The sequence below is a fragment of the Oncorhynchus mykiss genome, chromosome 17 (genome assembly GCF_057628025.1).
Source record: "Oncorhynchus mykiss isolate SJ-2025 chromosome 17, ASM5762802v1, whole genome shotgun sequence".
Taxonomy (NCBI): Eukaryota; Metazoa; Chordata; class Actinopteri; order Salmoniformes; family Salmonidae; genus Oncorhynchus; species Oncorhynchus mykiss.
Genome location: NC_143038.1, coordinates 29,172,226 through 29,188,938, shown reverse-complemented (window position 1 = coordinate 29,188,938; position 16,713 = coordinate 29,172,226). Strand labels below are relative to the sequence as shown.

General features: G+C 41.4%; 1 protein-coding gene across 1 annotated transcript; it reads left to right on the top strand.

Moving 5' to 3' along the window:
- The first annotated feature begins 707 nt into the window (after positions 1–707).
- si:dkey-195m11.11 (uncharacterized) lies at positions 708–15,337 on the top strand. The gene is made up of 8 exons (XM_021568583.3): positions 708–1,959; positions 3,397–3,447; positions 5,623–5,925; positions 8,944–9,264; positions 9,750–10,070; positions 10,518–10,642; positions 13,622–13,802; positions 14,011–15,337. The coding sequence occupies exons 1-8, from the start codon at positions 1,905–1,907 to the stop codon at positions 14,244–14,246; spliced, it is 1,593 nt and encodes a 530-aa protein (XP_021424258.3). The 5' UTR covers positions 708–1,904; the 3' UTR covers positions 14,247–15,337.
- Positions 15,338–16,713: the final 1,376 nt, after the last annotated feature.

Below are 16,713 nucleotides of genomic sequence, written 5' to 3'. Positions count from 1 at the left end.
GGGTTTGAGAAAGACACTATATCAAAATAACATCACTTAACTAACCAAATTCAACTTTCATACACACAGCCCTTTATTGTCTAGAAAAATAGACCTAAATCTGTGAAATATGCCTTTGAATTTCCTCAGAGAAACCTCATCTCTCTTGGTCTCAACAATTCCTTACATGCTGACCAAACCGAACACACGCACGTTGATTTTGTTCGCCCACACCAGAAGCGATCAGGACGCGCAGGTTGAAATATCAAAACAAACTCTGAACCAATTATATTAATTTGGGGACAGATCAAAAAGGATAAAAAATGTATGGCAATTTATCTTGCTAGCTTGCTGTTACTAGCTAAGTTGTCCTGGTATGTAAACATTGGGTTGTTATTTTTCCTGAAATGCACAAGGTCCTCAACTCCGACAATTAATCCACATATAAAACTGTAAACCGAATTCGTTTCTCGTCATTTCTTCTCCTTCCTTAAGGCTTCTTTTTCTTCTTTGGACTTCATATGGTCGTTGGCAACCAACTTTACAGCATTACTGCAACCTACCAGAGTATGGACCTAAGTTTATCTTTCATTCACCCACGTGGGTATATGCTCCTAAAAACCTATGAAGAGATGGCACATGGATATATGTTCCTGAGCATTCTCTCAAGGGAACTCCTTCAAGATTGTTGGAAAAGCATTCCAGGTAAAGACTTGTTTTTTTTTTTTTATCAAATAAGGCTATCTTCTGTATACCTCCCCTACCTTGACACAACACAACTGATTGGCTCAAACGCATTAAGAAGGAAATACATTCCAGGAATTCATTTTTAACAAGGTACACCTGTTAATTGAAATGCATTCCAGGTGACTACCTCATTAAGCTGGTTGAGAGAATGCCAAGCGTGTGCAAAGCTGTCAAGGTAAACGGTGGCTACTTTGAAGAATCTCAAATATAAAATATATTTTAATTTGTTTAATACGTGATTCCATATGTGTTATTTCATAGTTTTGATGTCACTATTATTCTACAATGTAGAAAATAGTAAAAAAATAAAGAAAAACCCTTGAATGAGTAGGTGTGTCCGAACTTTTGACTGGTACTGTGTAGCGAGACAGATATTGCTATATCTGTTTTATATTTTCACTCCTGGCTAGGATGAGAAGATTTATAGGACCACAGTTGTGGCTACTTTAATCAACACTAATGTTGCATTACAAAAACAAAGAATTTTACAGTCTACATCTCAACTTTGTTACAAATTGCAATGAGGGTATTGTTTTGTTCAGACAGTTCAGTGTATTGCTTTTTTGATTCCTTACTTAGTGTTGCACAAGTACTTCGTAGGCCAGATGCAAGTTGTGGTATTTTAGTCCGAATGTGAGATGTTGTGATATCATATCAAAGCAGAGGATGAAGCTTTCAAAGAAAAACAGAACAACACTGCCCTCTTGTGGAAAACAATGAGCAATGGCATAATCCACATTGCCTCATCTCTAACAGAGTGAAGAAGCCTTATCCAGGGGTTATTGTGTTGTAAATTGAATGATCCATTTGTAAAAAAAATCATCATATCCATGAAAAAAACGTATATAATTGTGCCAACATTTTGTTAAATTACATCATCAGATGTGAATATTTCTTGACAAGAAAGTCAAACTAATATAACAATATCCGAAACCATTCTAGTTACAATGATCAATGACTGGACAAACAAGTGTAAAAATGTTACACTGGTTTCAAAATTAAATATGTGCTGAATTAATCTGGTATTCAATTCCTCCAACAGCTCGAACTCTGTGAATAACAACGTTTCTAGTATTATGTAAAGTGTTGTTTCTAGTATTATGTAAAGTACTGACAGTTTGTGTGGGAAGTTGACATCTTCCCCATTTGCTATTGCTCAAATCTATTTTCTGGAATTTATGGACCAGTTATTCTCGTCAGTTTCATTCACCATGGCGATGTTCAGCGTAACAGGTACATTTTTATGTATGGCAATACATCTAAAGAGTATTTGTTCAATATGGACATTTATATGGATGGACATTTCTTTTTTAAACAATTAACCACAATGCTGAGGACTGTTTAAATGTTAACATTTATAATTTTGTAAACTTTCATTCATTTGTAAAGGGTTTGATTGAATATAAAAATGACAGCTTTCAGTGCATTCATATGTACAAATACTTATTTATCCTACAGTATATAAGTATACATACATTGTACATGTACTGTCTTACAGCATGAACATAAACAGAGCAAACTAACTTTGTTGGCACCCCATTATTCTTTGTCGGCACTTAATTTACAAAGCATTTTTATTTTTAATATCTTTAAATAATGACCTGTTTTATATACAGTGAAGTCTAAAAGTATTTGGACAGTAACAAGTGTTGTTGTTTTGGCTCTGTGCAGACTCAGCTTTAATTTGAGGGTATTTTCATCCATATCTGGTGAACCGTTTCGAAATTACAGGTATTTTTCTACATACCCCCTCATTTTAGTGAACCAAAGTATTTGGTTTGTGGTGGTAAATAGACAGCTATGAAGATTAGAGATGAAAACTCTTGGTAAATAGTGTGGTCTACAGTTTAACATTAGATACGCTACCTCGGTTGAGCAAAACCTTGAGACTTCCTAAGATTTCTACAAACTTGTTTTGGCTGTGTTTCTGATTATTTTGTGCCCAACAGAAATTAATGGTAAATATTGTATTGTGTAATTTTGTAATAACTTTTATTGTAAATAAGAATAGGATATGTTTCTGAACACCTCTACAATAATATGGCTGCTACCATGATTACAGATAATCCTGAATTAATCGTGAATAATGATGAGTGAGAAATTTGAAGGCATAAATATCATACATCCCCAAACAATGCTATCATTCCTTGTTATTGGTAATGTCTTGGGGTATGATCTTTGTGCCTCTGTAAGTTTGTAGTCACTAGCTTGATGTAGTCATTGTGCGCTAGGAATAGAGGGACCAAGTAGTAAACTTTTGATTACTTTAATAGACATATTTAAGTGAATTGTCCAAATAGTTGGGGTTTTTTTTGCGGGGGGGGGGGGGGGGGGGCTTTACACAAAAAAGTGGTGTAATTTCTGAACAGTTCACTCGATATGAATGAAAATATCATCAAATTAAAGCTGACAGTCTGCACTTTGTATCATTTCAAATCCAAAGTGCTTGAGTACAGAGCCAAAACAACAAATGTGTCACGGTCCAAATCCTTTTGGACCTCGCTGTTTTTTTTATCATTTGTTTTTCTATTCAACAGATCGGTGTGGTCAGAATATATGTTAGAGTTCAGTGTATGGTTTAAAGAATATTCACTATCAGTAAGTTGTGGGGAGGGAAGTTGAAGCAGTTACCCAACACCAAAATGTCACTTTCCTCTCCTTCTCACCCAGTGCTCACCATCTTGTGGCTTGGGCAGTCAGCCAGGGTGGCTTGGACTCAGGGTAAGCATGCTCTCTCTTGCATATTTCCAAATATGCTTGTTAAAACTGGTTGTTTCTCTCCATACACAGTTGTATGTAAATTAATCTATGTTCCCGATGTGAGAGAGAATAAGGCGCATTATGTACAGTATTATACATTATGTATAGTTAGTAGAATATCACTGAAGAACATGTCATTATGTTCATAATGTAGCTGATACAGTAATCAGACATACAGTGCACTATAAGTAGGGCCAGTTGTTTTGGTTGATTTTTATGGGTTAAGTTTTTACAAGCATTATTCACTAGGTTTGCTGCATGTATAAAATTATATTTACCTGACACAAGCGGTCTAAAATAAATAAATGTCTGGTTGTGTGTGAGTGTTTGGTGGGGGAATCGCCTAAAGCTTACCATATACTTCCCAGTCGAAATAGTTTGCGCATATATTATGACACATTTTTGTGACGTTTTGGTCTTCGGCTGGGTTTTCTCGGCTTTCTTGAGGCAAGTTGAATTTAGATAGCCAAAGTTTACTCCCCTCTGTTGGTGATTGGTCAACAGTAGGAGTGGAACTACGGACGGGATTCTTAAATGAAGTGTTTTATTTGTTTTCATTCAACGAGAGACGACTAATTTTCATGTAAATATTTTCATTTTAGAAATGCTCCACCAAACATCTTAGTTAGATGTAAAATTGTGCGACTAAGACCTCCTTGGCAAAATGAATGACCGATTTCTTGATTTAATTCTGACTATTTTGAGGAAGTGTTATGGCTCAAGAGGGACAAATAATAATATTTACACTTTTTTCTCGTTTTCAAGTGTAGGTCTTTAGGGAGTATGCGAGCACAGATGTTCAAACCGAACCTATGTATCCCCACGCCTTATTAAGCCAGGGGAGGCGTAGTTCTATGAATCTTAATCAGAGACGGAAGAAGAAGCGAGACACCACACTCAGCTTTTTTCCTGGTTGAATAAAAGTCCATATACTAAGTAGACCAGACCCAACTGCTATTGCAGACTGGTTGGTTGTGTAGCAACAAAACCGACGGGTGGGCAACTATTGCACAATGAGCACACTCAAATATATTGTTACAGATGTTGGTTAGCTAGCTAGTGAATTATAGCCATATTAGCATTGACATGAAATAAGTCAAAACAAGTCATGGTATCATGAACAAGACAAAACTAGATGAAACGAGACACCTACGATTCCCCACATGGCAGCTTCTTGTCAATGTTGCTAGCTATCTGACCATTCAGAATCATAACAATGCACGGCTTCCGGCTCTATCGACACGCATTTTCACCGAATCCCATCTATTGGTGTCTATGGGAGACACACTCAGTTAAGTTCACACAACTTTCTTTTCGCCATAAGCGCAAGTGTAAAACAGTACAGTGAAATGTTTAACCTTGAGACCTCTTTCCAACAATGCAATGATAATAATATTATAAATAATATTGATTGTGTCAATTAAATAACATTTCCTAGGATTTTGAATTTGCAGCAAACCTAGTGGATAATGATGGAAATACCGAACATTATTTTTTTTTTTTAAATAAACAACTGGGGTTGTAGAAACGCTAGTTTTAGTTGCAACATGAATTGCAACTGTTTGGAGTAATGATTACACCCATGGCTGCAACTATAACACAGGAAAACAGCTTGTAACAGTTTCCCTTAATAATGTTGTATACTTTGCATTGTATCAGAATATGCTTCTGTAAAGCAACATCCTCTTCACAAGTCATGCGTTGTGATTAACTGGAAAGCTGTAGTGTGGTCACCTATGTAGCAAGCATCAGTGTAAAGGGGTGTTTTCCTGGTTTCATAAACGTTTTGCAAGGCTGGATCCATCTAACACTATGAAATGTGAAAATCCTGCAACCGAGTACATTTTCATGGCACTGTGTAACCCACAGGCAATATGATGTATTGAAAAACAAGGTGTGTGTGTGTGTGATAGGCGGTTCTTTGGACTTTAATTGGGGAGGATGGGATCTTAGTCATGGCTGGAACAGAATAAATGGAATCGAACACGACAAACACAAGGTTTCCATATGTTTGATACCGTTGCATTCACTGCATTCTAGCCATTATTATGAGCTACCCTCCCATCAGCAGCCTCCTGTGGTGTGTGTGTTGCTGTACCTTTGTAGTGATTGCACACTTTTCTCACTCTTCCACAGGCCCTCTTCTAGCCCCCTCGCTCTCTTTCTACCGCCCCCGTTTTGGCCGCAACATCCAACTTTTCTCAGACGTGGAGCTGATCTGCACACTTCCGACAAACGTCAGATTGCCAATAACTGTCTCTTTTAGCTGGGACAACCAATCCCTCTCTGCAGTACATTCCCTCACTATACAAAACAGAGATGATGTCAGGTTTACCACGAAAGCCATTGCAGCCAATGAGGGGATCTACGTATGCTGGTACAATGCCAGCAATACTGGAGATGTGTCGGGAAAAAGCAATCCAGCCAACCTTACCATCTGTAAGTGTGTCATAATGTCTAACTCTCTTATTACAGATTATCATGAGGGCATACAAATGTCATGTTTAACGGGTGCCCCTCTTCACTTAAAAAAATGTAAATAAACTTCCAGTAAAGAGATACACAACTTCCTCTCAGATTGTGGTTGAACTATACCTCTTTTAGTCTCCCCAAGAGACAAACGCTAGGTGTTGAACTAAGGTTGCTACAGTATTTTAGTTTCAGGATTAGTTGTGCATTATTTGTTTGCGAGCCTCGCGGTCGTCAGTTGAATGGTGTTTCCTCCAACACATTAGTGCAGCTGGCTTCGGGGTTAAGCGGGCGGGTATTAAGAAGCGCGGTTTGGCGCGGTTTGGTACATGTTAAGCAGATCACTCATTATTAAGCTAGTGAGGAGTTTTTGTATGGGGGACAATGAGAGACTGTCGAATTTAGTCAAGACGAAAATGTATTGCTATTTTGATATGTGAGGCTTATTTGATCTCGTAGAAGTTTTGTAATGCACTCACCGGACAGTATTAGGTACAACCATTTAGTACTGGGTCGGACCCCCCTTTGCCTCCAGAACTGCCTGAATTTTGGGGGGCATTCTACAAGGTGTCGGGAAATGTTCCACGGGGATGTTGTTCCATGCTAACATAATGGCATCACGCAGTTGCTGCAGATTGGACGGCAGCACATTCATGCTACAAACATCCCATTCCGTCTCATCTCAAAGAGGCTCTGGGGACTGCGCAGGCCACTCAAGTAAACTGAACTCTTTCCACTCCTCAAATGTCCCGTGTTGGTGATCATGTGCCCACTGGAGCCCCTTCTTTTTTATAGCTGATAGTTGTGGAACTCGGTGTGGTCGTCTGCTGCAATAGCCCATTAGCGTCAAAGATCGACGAGTTGTGTGTTCCGAGATGCCGTTATGCACGCCACTGTTTTTTATTTTTTATTTTACCCCTTTTTCTCCCCAATTGTGTGGTATCCAATTGTTGTAGTAGCTACTACCTTGTCTCATTGCTACAACTCCCGTACGGGCTCGGGAGAGACGAAGGTTGAATGTCATGCGTCCTCCGATACACGACGCTAGGCCAACCCGCACCAATGTGTCGGAGGCTACACCGTGCACCTGGCAACCTTGGCTAGCGAGCACTGCACCCGGCGATGAGACAAGGAGATCCCTACCGACCAATCCCTCCCTAACCCGGACGACGCTAGGCCAATTGTGCGTCGCCCCACGGACCTCCCGGTCGCGGCCGGTTACGACAGAGCCTGGGCGCGAACCCAGGGACTCTGATGGCACAGCTGGCGCTGCAGTACAGCGCCCTTAACCACTGCGCCACCCGGGAGGCCCTATGCACGCCACTGTTGCACTGCACCATTATTTGTCTTTTTGTTGCCCGCCCGTTAGCTTGCACGATTCTTGCTCAAAGAACCTTAGGTCACTTGTTTTTCCCTTTCTAACTGTAACTGAATGCCTTGACGCTTGTCAGCCTGCTTTATATAGCCAGCCACGGCCACGTGTCTCACTTTCTGTAGGAGAGATCCATTATCGTGAACGGGGTGGTGTGCGTAATAAACTGGTCGGTGAGTGTGATGCACGTGACATCCCGGGAACTTTGAAAAAAAGCACTTTGTATCGGCGTTTGAGGCGGTCTATGCATATTCATGAGGCTAGCATAGCATCTTACGCTCCATTGAATACAGGCGGTTGACGTGAACATCCATTGAGTATTCAAAAAAGTATTAAAATAACGAGAAGTATCCACCAATGCAAAGAGAGGAATAGGCGAGGGCTTGACAGCCCGCCGTTTCACTCTGTGGACAACAAACCCTATTGTTAGGGCAGAGACACAAGCTTCTCGACATTATATCCAGTGTCTCTGATGAAAGATAAAAAGACATCCATGTTAAGGCTGTCACGCCCCGATATGTTTCACCTGTCTCTATGCTTGTCTCCACCCCCCTCTAGGTGTCGCCCATCTTCCCCATTATCCCCTGTGTATTTATACCTGTGTTTTCTGTCTGTCTGTTGCCAGTTCATCTTGTTTGTTCAAGCCTACCAGCATTTTGTCTCAGCTCCTGGTTGGCCCTAGTCTCTCTTTTCTCGTCCTCCTGGTTTTTGACATTTGCCAGTCCTGACCCTGTTCCCGCCTGACCACTGCCTGCCTCTGAGCCTTCCTGCCATCCTGTACCTTTGCTCCGCCTCTGGATTACTGACCTCTGCCTGACCTGACCCTGAGTCTGCCTGTCGTCTTGTATCTGCCGTCTTGTGCCTCTGCTCTAGATTATCGACCCCCGCCTGCCTTGACCTGTCGTTTGCCTGCCCCTGCGGTTACAATAAACATTGTTACTTCACACATTCTGCACTTGGGTCGTACCTCGATCCCTGATAAAGGCGCTTACAGGTGGGCCGCGGTAACTTGTGAAGGTCTCATAGACTTAGTGGGGGTAGGAAGGCAGGCAGCCAAAATGCAAGTAGTTTTGCAAGCGGCGCAGTTCATGTTGCTCGCACCCGTGAGCGGCGCCGTTGGCTCGGCGCTCGTGGCGCCAAAAAATGAAATTAGCTGAAGTCTTGAAGCCGCACATGGTTGACCAAAGAGCAGAATTCATCAACCAATCAAACAATGTTTTAATGACAGCATTCGAGCTGACAACAACCAGGACCGCTGGTCTCTACACACGTTAGGCAGATTTTCTGACGGTTCAATTTGCCTGTCTGCAAGCGCCTTTATGGGGCGTTAAATTGGTAGTGGATAATGGTTGCAATTGAGATCAGCTGTGCGGGTGATATTTACCTTGTATTGATGGTTTAACGAGAGATCAGCTGTCAATCAAGTGGCAATTACGAGTCGTCGCAATAAGGCTTGAATCGATCCCTGAATCATTATGATTACTGAAATCTACAAAGAAAGAAATAGCCAAGAGAGAAAGACTTAAAGAGAACTATAATCAATAAATGTATGACATTCACTGTCCTATCTCTCTGACTCTCTTATATCTTTCCATCTGTCTTCGACACTCGAATAGCCTCTCTTCCAGGGCCAATTTTGGTGGTGCCCGCCTTCATACCCATCGGAGGAAACTACACCATCAGCTGCCAAACTACCACCCACTTCCCCAACAGAACCCTGGCCCTTTACTACAGACAGCTGCCTGTTACTGTGGGAAACGAGATCTTTAAGTTTAAGGGGTCAGCGGCCCTTCTTGACAGCCACGATTCCATCACACTGACCAGGTGGCTAGTGGACAGCACAGAAAACTTCGAGTTTGTCTGCAGACTGGAGATTGTGGACTTCAACCAGCATATTTACCTCTCTCCTCCCTCCAGTTCCCTCCCAGCTATTGCAGGTTGGTGTATGAGCTCAGGAATAGTTAATAGTCGATAGGCCTACAGCAATAATGCTGTGTTGTACTGTAATGTAATGTGTTGGCAATTTTTTTTTAAATAAACATGAGCTGACGCCCAACCAAAAACTATTTCTAGAGGTGCTAACTAAGGGAGAGTAAACTTGATAAAAATATGAAAGAAAGTCGACACCTGTATATTCTCCCAGCTATTTAATGACGAAGGAAAGTCACACGGTCATGTACTGTATGTTCACAACAATTTACTGGGTAAACAAACGTTTCAGCACTCAGTGCCCTCTTCAAGAAGTCAATGCGTGCCGAAACGCCGGTTTACCAGTACATTTTATGTGAGCATTCAGTATATGACTGTGTGACTTTCCTTCTTTATTTGTTATACTGTATATGACCAGATTCAAATTACTAACTAAAAAGTCACTTGTCGAATATGTAATATGTCCTCTGACTCTCCACCCCGCTTCTCACAGAGGAGGCGCCTATCCGTCTTGTGCCCCAGTATCAGGGCTCCAAGTGTCTGGGACAACTGGAGGTGCAGGTCAGAGGCAGCTGGGGCCCTGTGTGCCAACAGATAGAAAGCTGGAACTGGGCAATGGGTATCGTGGTTTGTCGAGAGCTGGGCTGTGGGACACTATCTTCCGTCTCGACGAAGCAAGACTACAACCATAAGGTTGACTTCTCCATCGGTTCCATATTGTGCAGAGGAGGCGAGGGACGACTCAGGGAGTGTCAGATTGATGCAGTGCAGCCCCTTTCTAACTCAAGGAAGGGGGTGAAAATAGTTTGCTCAGGTGGGAGAGAGTGCATTCTTCATCAAGTTATGTTGGTTGGTGTTAATTCTGTACAACTCTTTAACAGGTTGTTGGTTGTTAAATTGCCGTCAGTACAGGATTTTTCCCAATCCTGGTCCTGGGGATCCAAAGGTCTGCACATGTTTGTTTATAACTTAAAAACTGCTCATCAAGCTTTTGATAAATTGAATCAGGTGTTTTATTGTTGGTTATGAAAAATAAATTCACCCCTTTGGGTCCCCAGGATTGGGAAACACTCTGTAAAGGCGTTACCTAATGTTTTGTGACACTGTTTTGACCAGATACTTGTCTTTTGAAGATTTGTTCATTTTTATATTTTATTATATTTATTTATTTATTTATATTTATATATATATTTATTATATATATTATATTATATTTTTTTTGGTCAGGATTATTTTTCAAATTCTCTTCCTCTGCCTGTAGATGCTCTGCCAACTACTAAGATCTCAGTCACAGGCTACAGAGAGGTATCGAGAGTCGACATCAGTGATGAGCACTCGTTGGAATTGTCCTGCATGTTCAATGCCCCTTGGTTTGGTACGGAAAAGGTAACACTGTAGCTCCCTATAATACTAGTAACTACGCTAACAGTGAAACTGAGAAAAAGGGTTTTAAAGTTATTTTTTGCTAACCAGCCAAATAAGTTGTAGGTAGATAAGTGATAATGCAGTGATGTATCATCTTATTATTGAAGTAATTCTTATCAACCATGCCCACTGATCTGACCTCTGAACCATAAAATGCTATTACTACACTCTGCTAATTTATGACCTTAAAACCTCTTCAGGATCACACCCTTTTTTCAATTTTCGCCTAAAATGACATACCCATATCTAACTGCTTGTAACAAGGATATGCATATTCTTAGTACCATTTTAAAGGAAACACTTTGAAGTTTGTGGAAATGTGAAAGGAATGTAGGAGAATATAACACAATAGATCTGGTAAAAGATAATAAAAAGAAAAAACCAAACGGTTTTTTTGGTACCATCTTTGAAATGCAAGAGAAAGGCAATCATGTATTATTCCAGCCCAGCTGTAATTTAGATTTTGGCCACTAGATGACATCATTGTATGCGCAAAGTTTTGGACTGATCCAATGAACCATTGCATTTCTGTAAAAAAAAATTGTATCAAGACTGCCCAAATGTGCCTAATTGGTTTATTAATTACTTTGCATGTTCAAAATTGTGCACTCTCCTCAAACAATAGCATGGCATTGCGGCAGGTAGCCTAGTGGTTAGAGCGTTGGACTAGTAACCGAAAGGTTGCAAGATTTGAATCCCTGAGCTGACAAGGTAGAAATCTGTAATTCTGCCCCTGAACAAGGCAGTTAACCCACTGTTCCTAGGCCATCATTGAAAATAAGAATTTGTTCTTAACTGACTTGACTAGTTAAAGAAAGGTAAAAAAATAAAAAATAATTATTTTTTCACTGTAATAGCTACTGTAAATTGGACAGTGCCGTTAGATTAACAAGAATGTAAACTTTCTGCCAATATCAGATATGTCTATGTCCTATGAAATGTTCTTGTTACTTACAACCTCAAGCTAATCGCATTAGCCTATGTTAGTCCCGCAGAGGACCCACCGATAAACAACTATATGGGTAATGCAAAGGCAAAGTGCAGTATCTACAATCTAACTGTATTTTTCTGTTTGATGGAAACCGTTTGAGAGGTCTAACTTTACTTAACAAAAATATAAATACAACATGCAACAATATCAACGATTTTACTGAGTTTCAGTTCATATAAGGAAATCGGTCAATTGAAATGAATTCATTAGGCCCAAATGTATGGATTTCACATGACTGGGAATGCAGATATTCATCTGTTGGTCACAAATACCTTGAGACATTGGTGTGACCAGTAACCAGTCAGTATCTGGTTGTGACCACCATTTGTCTCAAGCGGCGCGACATCTCCTTCTCATAGAGTTGATCAGGCTGTTGATTATGACCTGTGGAATGTTGTCCCACTCATCTTCAATGGTTGTGCAAAGTTTTCTGGACATTGGCGGGAACTGGAACACGCTGTCGTGCAAGTCGATCCAGACCATTCCAAACATGCTCAATGGGTGACAAGTCTGGCGAGTATGCAGGCCATGAATTATCTGGGACATTTTCAGCTTCCAGGAATTGTGTACAGATCCTTGCGACATGGGGAGGTGCATTATCAAGCTGAAACATGAGGTGATGGCGAAAATAGGCCTCAGGATCTCATCACGGTATCTCTGTGCATTCAAATTGCTATCGATAAACTGCAATTGTGTTTGTTGTCCGTAGCTTATGCCTGCCCATACCATAACCCCACCGCAACCATGGGGCACTCTGTTTACAACTTTGACATCAGCAAACAGCTCGCCCACACAACTCCATACATGTGTTCTGTGGTTGTGAGACCGGTTGGACGTACTGCAAAATCCTATAAAATTACATAACGCGGCTTATGGTAGAGAACATTGCATTCTCTGACAACAGCTCTGGTGGAAATTCCTGCAGTTAGCATGCCAATTGCACGCTCCGTCAACTTGAATACATCTGTGGCATTGTGTGACTGCACATCAGAGAGTGGCATTTTATTGTCCCAGCACAAGGTGCACCTATTTAATGATCATGGTGTTTAATCAACTTTTTGATGGGCCACACCTGTCAGGTGGATGGAGTATCTTGGCAAAGAAAAATGTTTCACTAACAGGGATGGTAACACATTTATGCACATTTCGGGGATATTTTATTTCAGCTCAACAATGGGACCAACACTTTACATGTTGCATTTATATGTTTGTTCAGTGCACATTCCAACTGTATTTAATGGTTTTATGTAGTTATCTTTTCATGTTTTGAATGTTGTATTGTAGTAACCCTCACAACCATTTTTTGTCAAAAGGTAAGGACTATTTTCATCACGCAGAATAATTATACCTCAAACATATTTTTTACTTTGTGCAATATCTACAATCTAAATGTGTGTATCCAACTTTCTTATTGTTTTGCTGTTTGACTTTGTATGGTCATTTATTTGACATAGGCGGACATACTGTGAATACTAGGTCAAATCAGTTGTCATGATTTCTGTGCATAAAAAAATCCCTTTATAATAAGATAATACAAAAGTGCATTATTACTTATCTACACCATATTGGCTGGACAGCAAATAAACGTTATAGCCATTTTTCTCAGTTTCACTGTTTGCATAGTTACTGCACTTTGCCTGTGTATGGCAGAGTTGGTAAATGCTGTCAAAACATAATGGAACAAAGCCAAAGTGCAGTAACTTGGATTTTGCAGTTACTGCATATTTCACACTCCATGTTCTCTGAAACTGAACGTAATTGAACCAGGACACTTTGTCACACGATAAAACACATACTATAACGCCTGATTTCAGTCTTACCTACATTTTGACCAAAAGTGTAGTTACTGCATGTTTGCCTTTGTAGGGCAGAGTACTGGTGGTATGCAAATACTGTATAACGTCAACAACAACTCAATTTGTAATGTTTCTTCTTGTCATTTTTCTCAGCTTTTCATGGACTTGACGAGGGTCTCCATAGATTCGTACATTAACACAATCGACAACGTGCAAATCGCCTCAGGAGAAGAAATGAGGACCATGCTTCATGCGCCTGTCTTATCAGGAGAGTATGCCTGTAGAATTAGAGGGTCTGAACAGAGTGTGTCCTCAGTGAGGATCTTCGTGAGCAGTGAGTACCTATGTTTTCTCGCTTAACTAAAAGCAACTCCATCTCTTGTATAGGTATTCACAGTATGTCCGCCTCTCCCCTACTCTGTACTGTAACCGATTGGTACAGTGCAATCTGCTTGTATAGCGATTGTCTGAATTATCTTACACTCCATACCCAATGCTCAGATTTCACAGTAACTCTTGTGTTCTCCGTTCACTTTCAACAGAATGGTACAAACCAAATGTTGGACTCATCATCACGGCTCTCCTCACAACCGTATCTGGAGCAGCCATATTAGTGTATATGTGTGTCTATCGTGTCCAGAAGGGGGAGACAGCAAATGCTGTCACTTCTCAAGGGGTGTCCACAGCTGACCCAGAGGCCTCACCTGGAATGGAGAGAGTGTCTAGAAACATGCAGGAAGCACCGCACGAAAATCTCCATACAATCCCTATGCAGTAAACTTTTTGTGTATTTACAATTAAATAAAACATATGGGCCTATCTGAAACGTCACCCTAAACCTTTTATATAAGGTAGTGTCCTACTTTCTACCAGTCATGTGGCTCTGGTGAAGAAGTTGTTGCCAGTAAAGGGATCCACTGGGCACACACTGGTTGAAACAATGTTATTTCCATGTCCTTTCAGTGAAATTATGTTGAACCAACGTGGAATAAACGCTTAATTTACGTCTGTGCCCAGTGGGGAGTAGGGTGACATTTGTAATTTGCCCTATAGGTGTTTCCTCACGAAACTAAAACTAAAAAATACCATGATTTTGGGGATTTTCACTAAAAATTACTCCACGAACGTATTAATGTCCCAAAGTGGGTTCTCTGCTAGTCGTAACGTTAGGGCCCATTTTATACAGAGAAATTGGCTTGGTAGGCAATGTAGCCAATCACAGCCCTCCTTGGACATCCTGCAAAGCACCAACACAGAGGGCGACCATTTTTTATACATTTTCACATTCACTGTGTTGGTGATGCTTACAAATTGGATCATAGCTTTAAAAGTAGCAGAGATCCCACTCTTGAATGTTGATATGTCTGTAGAGCATATTATGTTCAACAATAAATAGAATACTTAGCTCAATCAAAAATGTGATATTTTCAATATGCACGTTTACATTTTTCAATATTTATACATTTATGTTAGAAATGTGTTATTGAAATCAAAATACTACTCATATTACAGAGCAAGGGGAGAAGCTTCACACCAACAATCGCTTTATAGCACCTACAGATGAAACATGGAGTCTTAAAGGAGGCCTGGGTTAGGCCAAAGTGTCATAGAATATTCTAACTTAAATTAATTATTTCCCAATGATCTTTTGTGTCAAATATATGTCAACAATCTTTCCTTCAACAGGTCCTTCTATGGATTAAATGTTGTGAAAATCATGGTCTTTTTTTGTTCTAGTAACATGAGGAACCACTACTACAGTATGTCTGTGATTATGCTTCTGTAATGCAATCTAATAAGACTGTCTTGAGGAGGACAGGAAGTCATAAATACACTGCTCAAAAAAATAAAGGGAACACTTAAACAACACAATGTAACTCCAAGTGAATCACACTTCTGTGAAATCAAACTGTCCACTTAGGAAGCAACACTGATTGACAATACATTTCACATGCTGTTGTGCAAATAGAATACACAACAAGGGGAAATTATAGGCAATTAGCAAGACACCCCCAATAAAGAAGTGGTTCTGCAGCTGGTGACTACAGACCACTTCTCAGTTCCTATGCTTCCTGGCTGATGTTTTGGTCACTTTTGAATGCTGGCGGTGCTTTCACTCTAGTGGTAGCATGAGACGGAGTCTACAACCCACACAAGTGGCTCAGGTAGTGCAGCTCATCCAGGATGGCACATCATTGCGAGCTGTGGCAAGAAGGTTTGCTGTGTCTGTCAGTGTAGTGTCCAGAACATGGAGGCGCTACCAGGAGACAGGCCAGTACATCAGGAGACGTGGAGGATGCCATAGGAGGGCAACAACCCAGCAGCAGGACCGCTATCTCCTCCTTTGTGCAAGGAGGAGCACTGCCAGAGCCCTGCAAAATGACCTCCAGCAGGCCACAAATGTGCATGTGTCTGCTCAAACGGTCAGAAACAGACTCCATGAGGGTGGAATGAGGGCCCGACGTCCACAGGTGGGGGTTGTGCTTACAGCCCAACACCGTGCAGGACGTTTGGCATTTACCAGAGAACACCAAGATTGGCAAATTCACCACTGGCGCCCTATGCTCTTCACAGATGAAAGCAGGTTCACACTGAGCACATGTGACAGACGTGACAGTCTGGAGACGCCGTGGAGAATGTTCTACTGCCTGCAACATCCTCCAGCATGACCGGTTTGGCGGTGGGTCAATCATGGTGTGGGGTGGCATTCTTTGGGGGGCCGCACAGCCCTCCATGTGCTCGCCAGAGGTAGCTTGACTGCCATTAGGTACCGAGATGAGATCCTCAGACCCCTTGTGAGACCATATGCTGGTGCGGTTGGCCCTGGGTTCCTCCTAATGCAAGACAATGCTAGACCTCATGTGGCTGGAGTGTGTCAGCAGTTCCTGCAAGAGGAAGGCATTGATGCTATGGACTGGCCCGCCCGTTCCCCAGACCTGAATCCAATTGAGCACATCTGGGACATCATGTCTCGCTCCATCCACCAACGCCACGTTGCACCACAGACTGTCCAGGAGTTGGCGGATGCTTTAGTCCAGGTCTGGGAGGAGATCCCTCAGGAGACCATCTGCCACCTCATCAGGAGCATGCCCAGGCATTGTAGGGAGGTCATACAGGCACGTGGAGGCCACACACACTACTGAGCCTCATTTTGACTTGTTTTAAGGACATTACATCAAAGTTGGATCAGCCTGTAGTGTGGTTTTCCACTTTAATTTTGAGTGTGACTCCAAATCCAGACCTCC